Source organism: Mandrillus leucophaeus, unplaced genomic scaffold, assembly GCF_000951045.1.
Source record: "Mandrillus leucophaeus isolate KB7577 unplaced genomic scaffold, Mleu.le_1.0 Scaffold429, whole genome shotgun sequence".
Lineage (NCBI taxonomy): Eukaryota > Metazoa > Chordata > Mammalia > Primates > Cercopithecidae > Mandrillus > Mandrillus leucophaeus.
In genome coordinates this window covers 581,641-596,101 of record NW_012104576.1, presented here as the reverse complement: position 1 = coordinate 596,101, position 14,461 = coordinate 581,641, and the positions used below count along the sequence as shown (strand labels likewise).

The 14,461-nt window shown below is 57.4% G+C and overlaps 1 protein-coding gene across 4 annotated transcripts in view; it reads left to right on the top strand.

Moving 5' to 3' along the window:
- GNAI2 (guanine nucleotide binding protein (G protein), alpha inhibiting activity polypeptide 2) overlaps nucleotides 1–14,461 on the top strand; it is a 29,592-nt gene that overhangs the window by 5,772 nt on the left and 9,359 nt on the right. For 2 of the 4 annotated variants that reach the window (XM_011993291.1, XM_011993287.1), the window contains exon 1: nucleotides 1–105. The exons of 1 other annotated variant lie outside the window; for it this stretch is intronic. Coding sequence is in view for 1 of the 3 variants with exons in the window: in XM_011993287.1 (XP_011848677.1) it covers nucleotides 39–105 (67 nt within the window). In the remaining 2 variants the exon portion in view is untranslated. Of the gene's footprint in view, nucleotides 106–10,551; nucleotides 10,734–14,461 lie in introns of those variants that run through there. One more of the 4 variants, XM_011993289.1, reaches the window with a different exon arrangement.

The following is a 14,461-nucleotide window of genomic DNA, read 5'->3' as shown; positions in this document are numbered from 1 at the left end:
TGAGCGCCGAGGACAAGGCGGCGGCCGAGCGCTCTAAGATGATCGACAAGAACCTGCGGGAGGACGGAGAGAAGGCGGCGCGGGAGGTGAAGTTGCTGCTGTTGGGTGAGGCCGCGTCCCGCACTGGGATCCTTAATTCCCAGCTCGAATCCTCAGACAAGGACTTTGACCTCTCATACTAGGGCTTCGAACTCCCAGACTCGGGCTGTCTGGGACCCCACACCTGGGCCAGGACCAGGGTGGAAAACTCTAGGTTGGGCTAGACCTTCGATCCTGCCCAGACTCTAGACCAGACCCCTATCTCATCCCAGACCCCAGACCTCCAAATCCAGTCAACAGTGCCCCAACACCCGCGGTCCAGTGCCCTGCTTGGCCATCCCCCCTTGCTAACCAGCTTCACAGAACTTCAGAGACCCCGCCATCCTTCCTTACACTTTACCCAAACCCCCAGGATGCCCGCCACTTGTTCCCCAACCCTCAGGCTCCACTTGTTTTCCTCATCTGCGCCTTTTATTCCTGTTGGGCATGAGCATCCCGCGGAGCCCCTGCCAGGCCCCCTACCCACTCCCTCCTTCTCCCTCTGTGCCCCATCCCTAGTCTGGAATCTGTGTCTTCCACCTGTGCGTTCTGACCCAAGGAACCTCTCGAATGGGAAACTGTTCTTGAGCCCGCTCTCCAACTGGAACCCCTTCAGCGAGCCCTGCTCCCTGCTTCCTGCCCTCCAGATGCTTCTCTGCAAGCATCACTCCCGAAACCTTCTGCTGATCCTCCACTAAGTCCTCTTACACTCTGGCCTTCCCCAATCCTTCCACCTCTCCTACACCAAGTGGGCTGGGCTAGGATGAGGGAGCCCGGGATTGGAGAGGGCCTAGGCTGCCTTACGCAGAACCCCCACGGGGCTGGACTGAGGCTCCACTGGTCAAGCTGTGGGAGGGGGCCAGGCCTCAGGCTTCCCAGGGAGGCTCTGCGGGCTCTGTGTTTTCCAGTTTCGAAGGCCAGTCTGGGAAGTAGGAGAGAGTGTGGAGGAGTTAGGGTTGTGGTCGCCTCCAAGGCCAGGAAAGATGGTGGCTGCTAGAGGGGTGGGGGGAAGTGGAAGTGGTGAGATAGCCGACATATTGCTGCCCCTGCGGGTGAGCCCAAGAGATCTGCTAGTAGGTGCTGGGCTGCCCACACCCCTTCTGGGCTGCAAGGCCTGGGATGTAGCCACTGAGAGTTCGGGGGCTTGTTGGATCTTGGGACCCTGTAAAGGGGGATGGTGGACTAGCTGTATGAGGAGTTGAGGGGCCAGCTAGGGGTGGGCCAGGGTGCTTCTGAGCATCCCAGCTGGCCTTTTGCAAAGACAGTGGGCCTACTGGCTGTCCCCATCCAACCTCCCACTGGAAGTAGGGGTGGTGCCCAGTGGCAGTCTGATTTTGATTTGGGGGTTTTAGAGTTGGGGGAGGGAGGCCCTTGCAACAGCACAGCACTGTTGTAGGCTGAGTACTGCCTGGGGGGGTGTGGCCCCTCAGCTTCAGAACTGTCATGGGGCTCCCAGGCTGTAAAAAGCAAGGCTTTTCGTGCTGGGCCTGTGGCCGAGGAACAGCATGTATGTTCATTATGGGCCCATCTGTTGACTGTCCCTGCGGACCCAGCCTCCGGGGCACAGCCTCGGAGGTTTCAAAATGGCATCCGCTTCGCTGCTGCCTCAGGGAGGAAGAGAAGGGGCGGGAAGGGGCGGCGGCCCAGCCTCCTGGGCTGCTTTGCGTTGGGCGCTTGCCTCTTCCTGTCTCTGCTGTGAGTGCGGCAGCGGCAGTGAGTGGGTGTCGACGCGGCGGAATGCCCATCACTGCTGCTGCTGCTGCTGCCCGATGGGCCTGGGGAGGGCACTTCCGGTACCGCTGCCTCCCAGTGCCCAGCGAGGAGTCTCTAGCCAGCCTCTCCCTAGGCTGATTGCAGCTACTGTGGTGACTGAGGAAATGCAAGACTGGACCATAGAGCTGGGGGAACGTAGGGCTTCTGGCTAGTTTTGTGTCCCGACACTAGAAGGGTCCCCGATCCCACCAGACTTGCTCCTTGGAGCCCAGCTCAGCTTTTGGGCTAAGTCAAGTGAGACCCGGCAACTCCTCCCACACTGGGCTGGCAGCAGCCAGGGAGGCAGGGTCTGGCTTAGCACTTTCTAGCCTGGGGAGTTCACCCTGGGGTCCTGGCCTTCTGGCCTTTGCTTACTCTGTAAAATGGGCTTCCTGGGTTTGGGCCAAAGGAGTATCCCAGCTCAGGGTGGGGAGAACAAGAGCCTCCTGGTGGTTCTTGTTGGGGATGTGGGTTGGGAGTTAAGACCCTGCAGTGTGCTGCAAAGGGCTCTGACTAAGCTCTGCCCGATATTGACGACCCAATCTGCCATGGCTGCCTGGGGAGGGATCCTGGCTTGAGCCATGCCTTTCCCATTCAGGTGCAAGGTGGTGATGGGAGCCCAGCTGTGACAAGTTCAGAGTTCTGGGCGCCTGTCCCATGTAGCGGGAGACTTTGTCCAGGCAACGGGACTCAGGTTGGGCAACTGCCAGCCTTCCCTCCCAGCTAGAACCACGCCTGCTGCCCCGCCTGCACACCGCCTCCCTCCATCCTGGGTAGCTCTGCCAGCAGGCGGGCACAGTTCTTGTCACCAGGGTAGAGGCTGATGTGGTACACACAGGCAAGAGAGTATTTCCTGGCAGCTTGGTAGGGGGAGCAGATACCAGTCCTGCGCTAGGGATGCTCACCACTCCTACCCAGCTCAATGTGATTGACCAGCTAGGCCCAGGTGGAATCTGGGCACTTAAGGGAAAGGAAGCCAGAGTGTATGTGAGCGGGGAGAGTCTCTGATTTGGGATGGGCTTGTGTGGACGGCTTCACAGAAAAAGGAGACAGTGTCCACCACTGGCTCCATAAAGGCTTCAGAATGTAAACAGAGCAGTTCTTTCTTGCCCCTGGAACTTTGTGGAACTGTTGTTCCCTACTTGATTGTTCTTTAAAACTTTACTCCCGGATCACCTCCCAGGATCCTTCCTGGACATCCTCCTTCAACCAAGGTGAAACATCTGGCTCCCAGCGCTGTTGTTTCCCCTCTCAGATGCCTGGAGACTGCAGGGCAGGGCTAAGTCCTCTTCATTTCTGTGCCCAGCATGGAGCCTGGCATCTACTGGGTGCTTCTCATCTGTTTGTTGAATGAAGGAAGTATCCTCTGAACCTGATTTTGGGTAGATGGAGGAGTAAACTGAGTGGCAGTTTGCGTACTGTGGGCAGGTGGCAAGGGCCCACAGGCCCACCTCAGGGTTGGTGACCAGCACTGAGGGGACCCTGAGAAAAGTTCTTCAGGCTGTTTCTTCCCAGCCCTGCCACAGGCTATGCTGGCACCTAAGAGACAGTTCTTACCCCACCCAGTGCGGAACTCCTGCTGAGCAGAGTGGCTTTGGATTCTTCCTTCCAACTCAGGCTGTTGGTGCGCTGCTAGAGGGCTGCTGTCTCTGACACTCCAGTAGCCACAGTTGAGCTTGAGCTGGCTGGTATAGCTGGGGCTGCCCTGCAGCCCTGGGGCTCAGACCAGAGTAATGCTGTGAGGGTCCTGGTACTGGCCAGCGCAGAGACTGCACATAGCAAGGGCTCAATGAAGTTTACCAAGAGAAGAAAGGGGGTTTTGTGACCTCTCTCCTGTCTGTGTCTCTTGCAAAGGACTGGCATACTGTAGGTGCCTAATGATTGTATATGGACAGAATGAAGTGATTGAACATGTCCATGAACAGGGCAGAGCTCCTGGGAGAGGGGTAAGTATAATCCTGGGGCAGCCACTGGAGCCTGGTCTAGCTGGAGATAGATGGGAAGGGCTGGCCTGAGATTCTGGCTGGCTGGGTAATGGGTTAGACTCTAGTGGTGCCTGTGAAGGTGGGGGGGGCTTCCTGGAGGAGGCGTCTGCTGGGCAGCTGTGAAGGATGAACACCATTTGCCGGGGCTAGGCACTGGGGGGCAGAGGGACCAACTTGACAAGAGCACTGCAGCGGTAATACAAGACTTGGCCTGTATTCCCAAGAGCTTGGGTGGGTGTTTCCTGGCCTGGGGGGGAAAGGGCCACCCTCCCTGGACCAGCCCATGGGGTAATCCAGACCTGAGTTCGAATCCCAGTTCCACCTATGGCACTGGCTGAGAAACTCAGCATCAGGTGAAGCCCTGGCAGGAGTCCTGCTCTCCACTCATAACCTGGGGGCAGAGTGCCTCCCTGCAGCCACAGGTGTTACAGGGACAGTCCACCAAAGCCTGGAGGTATGAAAAGTGGGTGAGGAAGGCCAGGCGCAGTGGCTCACGCCTATAATCCCAGCACTTTGGGAGGTCGAGGCAGGCAGATCACCTGAGGTCAGGAGTTCAAGACCAGCCTGGCCAACATGATGAAACCCCATCTCTACTAAAAATACAAAAAAAATTAGCCAGGTATGGTGGTGTGAGCCTATAACCCCAGCTACTCCGGAGGCATGAGAATCGCTTGAACCTAGGAAGTGAAGGTTACAGTGGGCTGAGATGGTGCCACTGCACTCCAGCCTGGGGGACAGAGCCAGACTCTGTCTCAAAAACAAAAAACAAAAAACAACAAAGAAAGGAAGAAAGGAAAGAAAGAAAAAAATGGATGAGGGACCCACTGCTGAGAGTTTGGTGAGAAGGAGTCTCCCATCCTAGAGGCTGCCTGGCCCCGGTTTGCGGCCCTGGGGAACCCCCTCCTCTGGCCTCAGGCAGCTGTTCACAGCAAGTGGGGAGCCCAAGGCATGCAGATAGTTGGTGCCAGCAGGAGTGACAGACTGCCCTGGGGACCTTCGACCTCTGGGGGTCTAGGTTTGGAGATGTGGCAGGGCCCTGGGTGCCAGGTGGCCAGTACCCACCCAGGCTGGCCTCCAGCCCCTACATTCTACCCCAGCCCTCTCCTTCACTGCTGGAGCTCATTAGCACTTGAATGGGGGGCGGGGCGGCTTGGGCCTCTGAGTCTCTTCTTCCCACCCCTCCCCCAGGCTTGGCGGGGCTTTGTCTGCAGGAGCAGGCAGGGATGGAGCTCCCACACCAAGGAGTGAACAGGGGTCCAAGCCATAGCTGACCCTCTGCCTGCATCCTGCCCAGTTCTGCTAGGTTCAGCCCCTGCCTGTCACGCCAGTGTCAGCACAGCCAACATGAGGTCATACCTCTAGGGTAGGAGTGAGACTAGGTCCTTCAAGGGATACCTCTGAGCTGAGAGACTAGGTGAATCAGGGCAGCTGGAGCTAAGCTGGGGACATCCCAAACAGAGTGGGGGAGGGGAACCCCAGATGAGGGCAGAGCAGGTGTGAGGACAGAGGGAATGAGCTGCTGCGCTACTGTGGCTGGAGGTGGAAGTCAAGCCAGTTGCGGGACATGGGCTTTCATGCCAGAAGCCCTGAGGCAGCATCACCACCCACTATGCGTTGGAGCCTAGGCTGCCGGGTGGGGCCTGGGGATGGTCCAGGACCTCTTTGGCCCTGGGCAGCTTGTCAGGGGTTGGCCCTGGGTGGCCTGAGAAGTAGGGTCACTGAGTGGCATCACTGATGTCCCAGGCCCTTGAACATCTGTTTGCCTAGCAAGTGGCAGCAGGTAGTGCTGAAGGTGGGGTGTGGTCAGATCCCAGCAAGGTCCGTAGGCCTCCAGAACTGCAGGGGTGGGGCAGTAGGTGCACTTGGGGCTACTGGGGCCACAGGCAGACACACAGGTCCTGTATACTCTGCCCTTGATCTCAGTTCTTGGTCCCTGGCTGTGTCTCCTCAGTCTGTCTCTAAAAGCCAGCCATTCACTTGGCGGGAACAGGATGGAGGAAGCTTTGTCCACCCAAGCTCTGAGCCACTGAGGAACCAGGGACTCCCCCCACCCCACCCACAGCAGAGGAGGAGACTGTCACCCCAGAGCCTGAGTGCGGCCTCTCCTGCATCCCGTTGTGCTGTGGGGGAAGGCAGGACTGGGCAGATGGGGGCAAGGTACAGGCCAGGGAATAGTCTCATCTTCCCAGCATCTCAGGCCAGGAGTCTTGTCCTAGGAGTTCAGCGAGGAGGGGGAAGGGGTCAGCAGGTTCTGGCCAGGCCACTGGTGATGCACCCAGCCTAAGAGTGCTCTGCAAGGTGCTTTGGGGAAGGCAAAGGATTGGGCCCTTTGATGGTGTCCCTGGTACCTGATGCTCTCAGGCAGCCCTTCCCTCAGCTACAGGTGCAGGGTGGGGCCCCATCTGCCCAGCCCCACCCGGCCCTTCTAGCCTGAAGCTCTTGTTCTTACTAAACCCCAACCCCACCCTCACCCTGATGTTACTTCTTGGGGCTGTGGCTGCTCTTGGTGGCTGGGGAGGAAGAATCTTTCTGGAATAACCAAACATTTGCTGGGCTGGTTCTTCTGTGTCGGCCTCTGTGCATATTTACAAGGCTTAAAAGGCAGCACCACACCAGTCTGAGCAAAGGCCTAAAGGTGGGGTCATCTCAGCCTTGTTGGGAGAAGATATCCTTATGGCTTGGAGGAATCTGGGGGCTCCAAGGCTGCTGATAGCCTCAAGTTATGCAAAGGAGGTGTTGGTAGCACCTATTGTGTGTGCCCCAGGCGGGAAGGAGGAGGTAGTGAAGTCTGCACGACTTGGCAGGGCAGGGCTGGGCCTCTCGGGGAAGTGGTGTCCACACCAGAGGAAAAGGAGGAAGCAGCTGGGGGAGGAGGAGCCCAAAAGAGGAAGAGGCCAGAGGGCTGCCTGGTGCTAGGGTGGGGGTGAGAGCCCAAGGGCCCCCCAGGGCTTTGCCAACTGGAAGGGTCTAGGAGGTGAACACCTGCCCAGGCTTATCTGTGCACTCCTGTGGGCCATTCTAGTGGCGGTCACTGAGTTGGAGCAAGTCCAGGTAGTTGTCCCCAGCAACCGTCAGGCCCAGGATCCCAGAGAAGGTGGTGCCTCCGAGAAGGATTCCAGGCCCCTTCTTTGGCCACAGGAAGTTGTGGCTGGGAGAGGGACGCTGGCAGGAGGGCTAGCAGGAAGGCAGAGGGCCGCTCTTAGATTCCCGAGCGGCCATTGCTCTCCAAAGCCGGAAGGCCAGCCACAGGCTGAGATGAATGCCTGGAAATGCAGCAGCAGCGCCGAGATGAGCTCACTTTGGATTTCCCCTGCTGGGGGCGGACAAAGGAGCCCTTGCCTCAGCCTAAGGATTCTTCCCTGACAGCACCCACTCACTGGGTCTAGGGCTGCATTTACTGGGCCTATTTCCCCTCAGGTGATAACCACAGCTGTCTCTGATTGAGCCTTGACTGTTGTGTGGCGCTGAATTGTTCATTATCTTGTCATATTTAATCCTGTGAGGCTGGGACTGACATTACACCCATTTCACTGATGGGCAAACTGAAGCTCAGGGATTTTATGCACTTACACAAGAAACAGAGACGCCAGGACATCACCCATGTGGTGGCCAAGCGCTTGCCTCCAACTGCCATGGCCCCTTGGGAGTCTGTGCTGGCTGGAAGTACGGATCAGGTAGGACAGCAGGCAGACAGTGTGGGTGCATGTGTGTTCTGCATGTGCCTATGGTCCCTGGCTCGCGGGCCTCAATTCCTCTTTTAGGAGACAGAAAGGAAGCTGTCTGACCTGGAAGGTGGGACCGAAGACTGTGTATGAATCTTTCTACAGCCATGTGGTCATGGGGGAACCCCCCGCTTTTTTTTCTTTTTGAGATGGAGTCTCACTTTGTCGCCCAGGCTGGAGTGCAGTGGCATGATCTCCGCTCACTGCAACCTCCGCCTCCTGGGTTCAAGCGATTCTCCTGCCTCAGCCTCCTGAGTAGCTGGGACTACAGGCACCTGCCACCACACCCAGCTAATTTTTGTATTTTTAGTAGAGATGGGATTTCACCATGTTGGTCAGGCTGGTATCGAACTCCTGACCTTAAGTGATTCATCTGCCTCAGCCTCCCAGAGTGCTGGGATTACAGGTGTGAGCCACCGTGCCTGGCCACAGCTGCACCTTTTGACTTCCCGCTTTTCCTCCTCCATATCCCCTCACAGTGATGCTCAAGTTATAGCTGGCAACTTAGGACTTCATTCTTTCCCTAATATTATGCTTGTTCTCCCACAAGCCCCAGTCTTAGACTGAGACCAAGCCTGGGGAAGGTTCAGAAGCTATTGAAGTGCATGATGAGGGCCCCTGAGACTGGGAATTGTCCAGAGGAGTGAAAGGAAAGCATGTTCCTTAGGGCTCCACCGTGAGCACAGGCTCAGTGCTGGATGCATGTGTGATGCTGTGTGGCGGCGGAATGTGGCCATGGTGTCGGCTGATGACTGCATGATAGTTGATGAGGCTGGTTCCTCTTGCTCCTCGATCTCTGAATCTCAGTGTTGTGGCCTAGTGAGGCCTTGCCCTCTCCTGTAGGGGTTCCTAGGGGTTTTGCTGTGTTGCCAGGTCAGGCCTTAAGGGGCTGAGGGGGCTGAAGGAGGCTTAGGAGAGCCAGAGCAGAAGCGTCCAAGCCTCTCTGGGCCATGAGTGAGGCCATGCACAGAGTAGAGACCTGTGCATCCTCATGGCCACCGAAGACTCTGGGTCCCAGAGGGTCCAATTCCTTACCGTGAGACCTCAGACTGGCCTCTTCCCTCTCTGTGTCCAGTACTAGAACCTGTGATGCTGTGATTCTTTTGTTTTTTTTTTTTTTTTTTTGAGACTGGGTTTCGCTCTTGTTGCCCAGGCTAGAGTACGATGATGAGATATGGGCTCACTGCAACCTCCATCTCCCAGGTTCAAGTGATTCTCCTGCCTCAGCCTCCGGAGTAGCTGGGATTATAGACATGTGCCACCACACCTGGCTAATTTTGTATTTTTAGTAGAGATGGGGTTTCTCCATGTTGGTCAGGCTGGTCTCTAACTCCTGACCTCAGGTGATCCGCCCACCTCAGCCTCCCAAAGTGCTGGGATTACAGGCGTAAGCCACCACGCCCCGCCAGTGCTGTGGTTCTTAGCATGGTCTCCTGGCCTCTGGACACAAGGACAGCTGCTGGTTTGGGTTGGGCCCTGAGGCAGTTTGAGGTGACTTTGAAGATCTGAGGGATGCTACTCAGGGCAGGCCTTGGGTTTGGCACCCTCCCTCAAGGGGTGCATTTCATAGATGAGGTCTAGGCTCCCGTTATCTTTCCCAGAGTCCACCGCTGTGAGTCAGAAGGGAAGAGAGGTCATTCAGGTGCCTTGGGAACAGCAGAGGGATGCCTGAAATGAAGAGGCCTCCGGGGAGACGGTGCCAAATGGCCCAGCTCCGCATGATCTGGGTCTTGTCCAGCACCTCCTGGCTCCTGCACAGAGCAGTACCTGGGGCCTGAGGGGCCAACGATGAACAGGTCTGGAGCCTCCTTTACATCAGGCCCGCCTTCCTCACTCGGTGCCTGAGTTTCCCTCTGCAGTGGAAAGGGCTCCACTGAGGGAGACACACCTTGCCCCAGAAAGCCTTTCCCATGTGTGGGCAGGACCTCAGGCTTCAGTTTCCCTAACACAGAGATCTCTGACTTGGCAGTAGCAAGGCAGAACCCGGTTGGTAGTGCTCCCCTTATGGGCACTGTGAACCCCTGGAAGCCGCTGGAGGCAGCCGAGTTCCAGAGACTGGCGGGAGGGAGGTGTGGAGTCCGCTGGTCTGTTCAGGCATCCGTTATAGGGCCATGCCACACACACGGGTGGGGGTGTTGCCGGTCCCTTTCAAGACCTCGAGTCCTGCCTCCCAGTGCTGGACCGGGGCTGAGCCTCCTCGGAGGGAATGAGGGGGGCCAGAGAGCAACACCTGGAGGAAGGAAGAGACGCCAGGGGCGGGGCTCAGAGGGCCTTTGTCTGGCCGGGCCTCTGCCCCTCCCTCCCGTTGCCATGGTTTCTGTGTGTGCGGAGTCTGCAGGCTGGGGGCTTCCCAGGGACGGGCTGGTGGGTGGGGCACCTTCCCCAGCCTCCCCTGGCTGTGGCTGCTTTTCTGAAACAAAACGCTCCCCAGTGTTTCCCAGCCCCCACCTCCTTCCATAGTGTCTCTGGCTGCCGGGCGCCCCCTGGTGGTGGCGGGACCTGGGTCCCTAGGACTGCGGGGGACGAGGGGGTGCGCGGGATCTGAGAACCACAGGCTGAGCTGGAGATGTGGCGCCTTCCTGGGATGACAGTAGGAGGTGGTGTCCGGGCTGCCTTTGTGGTGGGCTCAGGGCTACCCCCACCTGCCCCACCATGTCCCACTGGGATAGGCTGGGGAGTTGTGGCAGTGTGGGCGGGCCTGGTGCTGTGGGTTTGAGCTGGGCCGCTGCCCAAGTCTACCCTGTGGTCCCAACCGCTGCTGCTTCTGAGAATCTCTGCCCTCGGGCCTGCCACATCAGCTGGCTGCTCTCCCTGGCCCCACGTGTTCCCACGGAGCCCACCAGTATGGGGGTTCTCTCCAGGGAGGTCTTCTGCCCGGCTTTCTGGGTGTGTGGAGCCAGGGAGCAATGTCAGCAGTGAGGCTCCTGGGCAGGAAGGAGGCCCCAGCTGTGTAGGAGTGCCCGGTTATACGGAAGGGAAGTGACGACACAGAGCGGAAAGCCAGCAGAGGAGCCAGTAGCTCTGACTCCTGTTCCAGGTTATGCTGAGTCCCAGCAGGGAACCACCAGAGCTCTGAATCAGCCTGTTAGCTGCTGTCCATTGCTCTTCATCTGCTCTTTATCTGAAAGCCTTCAGAAGCTCTCCTTCAAATGAGATGACCACAGCAGTCTTCTCTGCAGGTTGCAGGAAATAAGAGGTTTGGGGAAATCTGTACTCTTTCAAAAGGTAGAAAAATAGTGATAACTTTTACCTGCATGCTCACCACGTGCCCCACACTGTGAGAAGAGCTTTGCATTTAATCCTTACCCATCTCTCAGAAGGAGACAGTGTTGTCCCATTTCACAGATGAAGTGCCAGAGAAAGGGCAGGAAAGGAGCTGAAGCTCTTGGGGATCTCAGGAAGCATTAGAGTGGACATCTGGGCTGTGGCAAGTCTGGACTTCCTTCTGGGAGAGGATCTGAAAATGGGAGGTGGGCTGGCTGGCCACTTGAGGCTTGACAGCTCTGCCCAGAGGAAACTGAAGCCAGAAAGGACAGCAGCAAGTCCCAGCCTCCCAGCAGATCAAAGCCTATTAAGGAGTTAGAGGGTCCAAGATGAACAGATGCTGTGACTTGAATGCTGGGGCCTGGAATAAGCATCAAGCGACCAGACCTGTGGGCCTGTCTCTCCTGCTGCAGGGGCCCTGCTGGTCTTGTTCGCGCAGGTGGAGTGGTACTGTCTCCCTTCTCTCATCGGTTCCCTCCTCTGGGGCTCAGCACTCCCAAAGTGGAAGCAGATGTTCTAATGCAGGGCAGCTGCCGCCACCCAGCACATCACTGCGATTACTGCCCACCTGCTGTGGGCCCAGCAGCTGCGTCACAGGGCAAAGGCTGCAGAGGTTTCTTCCTTGGTGGGAAGAGGTGTGACTCAGTGGGGATATCAAGGCCACCCCAGGAAACCTCTGCAGGCCTCTCTGGTCTTACCCAGCTGGGGATAGAGCACTTGGTGGAGCCCTCTGCGGGCAGGAGGGGCTGACTCATGCCACCTTCTATTGCCTCAGTTCGCCTACCCAGCATCTTTGCAGAAATCTGGACTCAGGCTGGACACGGTGGCTCACTCCTGTAATCCCAGCATTTTGGGAGGCCGAAGCAGGTGGATCACTTGAGGTCAGGAGTTCGAGACCAGCCCGGCCAACATGGTGAAACCCTGTCTCTACTAGAAATACAAAAATTAACCAGGTGTGGTGGCACATGCCTGTAGTCCCAGTTACTGGGGAAGCTGTGGCAGGAGAATCGCTTGAACCAGGAGGCAGAGGTTGAACTGGGAGGCAAAGGTTGCAGTGAGCCGAGATCATGCTATTGCACTCCAGCCTGGGCGACAGAACGAGACTCTTGTTTCAAAAAAAAAAAAAGAAAAACCTGGACTCAGCCACTCCTCTGAGAGGCAGGTGGGAGGGGAGCTGGATGCGTGCAAAACTCACAGATAAGCTTCATGCCATCTTATCTGGTAGGGGATATCCATCAGGTCCTGATGGAAAGAGGACCCAGCCAGAGATGTGGAGAGTGAGGCTACTGCCTCAGCTGCCAGAGCACTTAGCCTGTGGGCTGCCCAAGAGCTCTTCACCCCACCCATTCCATCCAGATGCCATACTCCACCCACCTCTGCTCCTGGCCCCCTTCTTTGCTGGAGCTGCTCCTGGGCTGTGCCCCTGCCTCTGTCCCGTTGTTCCCCCTGCTTCCTGCCTGACTGCCAGCACCACGCCCTTGTCCTGCCACTCACTACTTCCCGCCTGAGTCACAGCTGCTGGAAAGACAAAGAGACCAGCCTGAGTCTAGGGATAGAGGCTCCATGACCTTGATTTGCTTACCTGTCAAGTGGAGGTCTTTTTTCAGTGACCCCTGCTAGGGGTAGAGAATGTTCTCTTAACATTTAAGAGGCCTTAGGAGGGGAAACTGAAACTCGAGGGGGACAGGGAAGTGGGCCCTCCCAGGGCTGGGGCAGGGAGCAGATATCCTGGCTCCTAGCATGACTGGCTCTGTGCTGCCTACCTCATGTCTACCAGGTCTAGCTGCTGCTAGGAAAATCAGATGCAAAGCAAGTTTGTACCCTCATCACTGCCCCTTGGCAGGGTCACAAAGCGGCCCACATCACCTACTAAGAGTGGTCAAAGGGCCAGACCCCCTCTTCACTCCCAGTGGCCAGATAGGGAAACTAATGCCTCAAGTGGGCAGGAGTCCTGAAGTCACACAAGAGGGGGCAGCTTTCACCCTAGACCTCAGGTCCCCCATCCCCTGGGTAGCTTCCCTGCTGAGTCTCAGCTTGCCTCATTGGGGACTGCATGGAGACTCATGACTTGGCATCCTTGGCCTCTGCTCCTTCAGTTCCCCCCATCCTGGCTGTGACTGGCTCCTGGTTCTTCCTCCTGCTCTGGAGGAGCCAGTGGGGAGGATAGTCAGGTGGCTACTGCTGCCTTCCCTGCCCCAGTGGGTGCTTTGAGCCCCAGGGGGATGGGCCTTGGTGATGGGGCATCACTGTGAGGCTTTCCTGGGACCTTTCCCTGTGTCCCCATTGGCAGGTGGAGGAGTGTTAGTATGGAGATCCTGGCTGCCCCTCTGCCATGCACAGCCCAATGGGGAGGGAGTGGTGCTAGTATATACTCTGGTATACACCCCAGTGAAGATAGTGGGCCTGGCACCTGTAGTGCCCAGGGGCTAAAGCAATAGAGGGGATTGCTGCCCCAGCCTGCCCAGGGCCTGCACGTTTATATGTCCACAAGGTTGTGCAACCATCACTGCTATCTAATTCCAGAATATAATCACCACCCTCAAAAAGAAACCTCGTACCCAACTAGCTGTCACTCCCCATCTCCCCACATCCCCTCCCCTCATCCTGGAAAGCAGGCCTGGGACAGTCAGAAGCTCAGTGATTGCAGACACCTGGTGGCATTTGTGAGGAGGGCTCAGGCCCTTCCCCTCAGGGTGGTCTCTGGCGTAGGGGGCTGAAGGTGGGCAGGGGCCTTGGCATGGCCTGCCACCATATCCCAATGCCTGCTGCTGCTTGTTGAGCGCTGCGCACATGGCCCAGAGTCTGCTTGGGGAGACAGGGAGTGAACCCAGTGCCAGGTGGACTGTGTGGCTCCGCTGCAGTACCAGGTACTCAGGACAGTTCTAGGAGGGACTGCATGGTGGACAAATGCGCTCCCTGCAGAGGGGGCTCTAACCTGTGACCTTAGCCTCCCTGGACCTCAGTTCCTTCATTGGTTAGAGCGGGGTGAGAATGGAACCCACCTCCCAGGATTGCTGTGGAGGTGGCAGTTGGTGGGTGTCATTGATGTAGAACAGCATCGGGCACATGGTGGGCGCTGTTTTCATATAGCTTTGCTGTCAATATTGCCGATGTTATTGTTACTGCTTGTGTTTGTTTGTGTGTTAGCACCTTCATTCTTCTGAGGTAGTTTTGACCAGCCCTGAGGGATACTGGTGAGGTTGGCCCCAGTCCCCAAGTTTGACCTCTGCACAGACCGCACTGCCCACCCAGCTAAGCTGTACAGAGGAACAGACGTGCCACAGTGATCAGAATTGAAACACTGTGAATGGGGCATGGGGCACATATTCCCAGCAAAGAGAACAGCATGAGCAGGGTGCTGGAGGTGGCTACAGGTAGTACCTGGCAGCTGCAGGTCTGACTGGCAGTGGTGGAGCAGGAGCAGAGGGGTCTGGGAAGAACAGCAGGGCCCAGCTGGGGGCCATTCGACCTGGAGCTCAAGACAGCCAGCAGCAAGGGAGCAAGGTCAAGGTGAGGCCTTGCCTCCACTCCCTCTGGCCCCCAGCCAGGGAGTTGGGTGGCCCTCCTGGTCCTTCTTCACACAGACTCCCTGGGTAATACAGGCTCCTGGGCTGCACTCCTCAAGATCTGGCTGTTATCTGGGATGGGACCTGGGAGTTT